This window comes from Trypanosoma grayi (assembly GCF_000691245.1).
Source record: "Trypanosoma grayi strain ANR4 Tgr_215_V1, whole genome shotgun sequence".
Taxonomy (NCBI): domain Eukaryota; phylum Euglenozoa; class Kinetoplastea; order Trypanosomatida; family Trypanosomatidae; genus Trypanosoma; species Trypanosoma grayi.
In genome coordinates, this window is record NW_008825834.1 from 13511 (window position 1) to 16719 (window position 3209).

The 3209-nt window shown below is 57.9% G+C and overlaps 1 protein-coding gene across 1 annotated transcript; it reads left to right on the plus strand.

Moving 5' to 3' along the window:
* Positions 1 to 707: 707 nt before the first annotated feature.
* DQ04_02151060 (hypothetical protein) lies at positions 708 to 2951 on the plus strand (the record flags this gene model as incomplete). The annotated part of the gene is made up of 1 exon (XM_009311579.1): positions 708 to 2951. The coding sequence occupies one exon, from the start codon at positions 708 to 710 to the stop codon at positions 2949 to 2951; it is 2244 nt and encodes a 747-aa protein (XP_009309854.1).
* Between the last annotated feature and the right edge of the window lie 258 nt (positions 2952 to 3209).

Consider the following 3209-nt stretch of genomic DNA (forward strand, 5'->3'; position numbering starts at 1 on the left):
GGGTTGCAGGGAGGTGGTGAGCAAGGACGGGGAGCTATGGGAAGACAGCGGGCCGGGCCCTTTTTCTCTTCGATTTCGCTGTCTTCTTTGTTTCGTTGTTGCTATTCGTGTTATCTTTGATTCGCCCCCGCATGTGGAGGACCTCCGGCCTCTTCGCACTGATCCCATCCTCCCAATCGTGCGGCTCTTTGATCGAGGTATTTATGTCCCTTTTGACGTCATTGTTTTGTTTTTGGTGTTGTGTGTGAGTAGTCTGAAGGAAAACGTGTGACCTTTTTTTGTTCTCACTCGCTCTCTATCTCTAACTCACTCACTCACTCTCTCCTTCGTATGTGTGTGTGTGTGTGTATGGCAGAGGCAATGCAGGTTGTGGGGCATGCTCTTTTGGTTCCTTAAGACCGCGTGGCTGTAGAAAATGTAAAGGAGAGAAAATAATAATAGAGCAGAAGCAAAGGAGCGGTGGGACGCGTGTCTGTCGGTCTGTCTGTCGGTCTGTGGGTGTGTGTGGAGGTGCCGTACTCTCTGTGTGTTCTGTGTGTGTGTGTTGTTGTTTTTTTGGACCATCTTCGCTGTATCACGCTGCTCGGCTTTTTTATTCTATTAGCCGTTGCTGTTGCTGCGATATGTATTGGCTTCTCTCCTCGCATCCTCCTTTTGTTACCGTGCCAGTTGTACGCGTAGAGCAGACTGTGTGCACGCGCCCCCGCATGACGTCGCACCACAGCGTCGCTGCGGTGACAGAGATCCGTCTGGAGGTGACCCACGCGCGGCAGAAGCTTCTGCTTGTGTTCCCAGCAGCAACCGCGACAGTCGGCGACCTCAAGAAGGAGCTCGCCGCTCGCAGCGGTGTGCCGCAAGAGAAGCAGCGGCTGCTGTTCGGTGCCCCGGTTGTAAAGCACCGCCGGCGTGAGGGCCGTGATGAGGTGCGGCTGCTCGACCTCATCTCAAATACTCACGCTACCAGCACCAGCAGTAATGGTGGTGGTGGTGCGGCGGTGCCCTCAGTCTCGTCCTCTTCTGCAATCGACTCGCCTGCTGCAGCCGCGGTGACGATTCCGCTCATGCTCATCGGCACTGTTGCGTCCGTCCCGTATATCAACGAGAAGGCGGTGGCGCAGCTCCACCGGCTCGTGACCACCACAGTGGAGCGCGACAACCGCTCGTTCCGCTGCAGCTACAGCCACGGCTACGTGCCGCAGACCGCTTTTGTGTGTCGGACATGTGTAAGGAATGGGTGGGCCAACCCGGCACATGCCTTCTGCTACGCCTGTGCGGAGGTCTGCCACGGCAACCACGACGTGGAGGAGTGGGGTGTGCGCAACTATATGCGGTGCGACTGCTGCACCGTGGCATGCTGGCAAAACGTCAGCGATGCCAATAACAAGACTAGTAACAACCATGCCCCCAATGACGAGAGTAGACAGAGTGAGGAGACTTCAGATCAACAGCAGCAGCAGAAGCAGGAACAGGAGCCACGGCACTGCTGCTTCGTTATTGACTCTGAGACTGGGCAGCCACCGGCAACGTCGGTGGTGCCGCTGAACAGCAAGAACCGCTACCCCCGCGCCCTGCGCAAGTGGTGCTACTGTGACTCTGAGGACGATCACCCTGTGGACGACACGACATGCGGCGGCATCGTCTGCATGCTGTGCGCGACGTGCTACTGGAGCACGCACATGACACGCCTCCACACCGACGCGTTCCGCCGCATGCCATGTTACGGCGATGTGGAGGAGGGTGACGCCGTCGTCTTCCGTTGCCGTACGTGCGAGACGCTTGTCTGCACTCCGTGCCGTCTGCGCTGCCACAAGGACCACGAGGTTGACCCCGACGCCGTTCTCGCCTCGCGTGCGCGCGGCACCGAAAACGGTGCGTCGGCGGGTGTGGAGTTCAGCTGCGGCTGCGGTGGATGCTGCGCCATCGCGGAGACCGTCCCTGAGGCGGAACTCAGTGATGCAACTCGCTACCTGCCTATGCCGCCCGCCGTTGCGGTGGAGGCGATGAACAGCGACTCGTTTGTCGGCTTCATCTGCGCGCACTGCATGCAGGAGCACCCGTGGCTGCTGGAAAATGACCCGCGGCAGTGCTACGGTGGGCAGCTGCCGGAGAAGGTGCCGGCAGAGCAGCACAAACGCATCGTGCCATGCGGTCTCGCCGCGGATGCAGGGGTTCCCGATGACGTCTACCCATTTCACGGCATGCTCTTCCCCGTGGACGCCTTCACGGTGGAGATGACGTGCCCGTGCAAACCATGCCAGGAGGCGTACGAGCGCTTCGCACCGCGCAACACGGCTGGNGCCGTCACAGAGATGGTGGTGCAGCTCCATGACAAGTGCGATCACTGTGGTCATATTATACGAGATGAGGAGGCCTTTTTATGCCAGACGTGTGAACTGCATAGCAACGAAGCCTTCCTTGTGTGCCAGCGGTGTAACAGTCTGCGCCTGGCGTGCGTGCTGCCACCTTTGGGCGGTACCCCGGCCTGTGTTGTTGAGTCTACCGGTACGGTTACTTCTGCTGAGGCAGGCCATGGGGGCGGTAATGGTGGGGCAGATACGGTCCAAACGACGGAGGCGGTCGCGCCGTGGAAGCACCCGATATCCCACACATTTGTGGAAGACACATTCGAAAACTTGTACTCCCTCTGTGGCATGCAGATTATGCAAGGCCTCGACTCCGCATCGCGCGAGTACGTCATGGAGAACATAGATGCCACCAGTGCCTCTCTCGATGGGGCACTGCGGCGTACGTTTTTGGGGGAGCCGTTGGTGTTTGACCCCGATGAGGTCGCCCAGCACCACCAGTGGCTGCTGACGCAACAGAATGGGAAGAAGAAGGAGGAGGCCGGGGATACCTCTGCATCGGCCCGTAAGCAGCAGCGCGACGACACAGATAAGAACGGCCTCTCAGGTGGCGAAGAGAGATATGAAAAGCGCAAGAAGAGTGAATAAGCGAGTGTCTGCTGCTGCTGTGAGTTTTTTTCTTTAATTATTGGTGTGTCTGATATTTTCTTTTTGCAGCTGGTTGTGAAAAGAAGGGTTCGCTGTGAACGTGTGAGGAGCGTGTTGGCGATCGTCTCGTGCTCCCTGTGGATATTCATAATTGCGGTCGATTATATGTCTGTGGGTGCGCCCTCTCATGGGTGTGCACAGCAGCAAAGGAGGGTGGAACAAACGACTATTGCACATTCATCACACACACACACACAC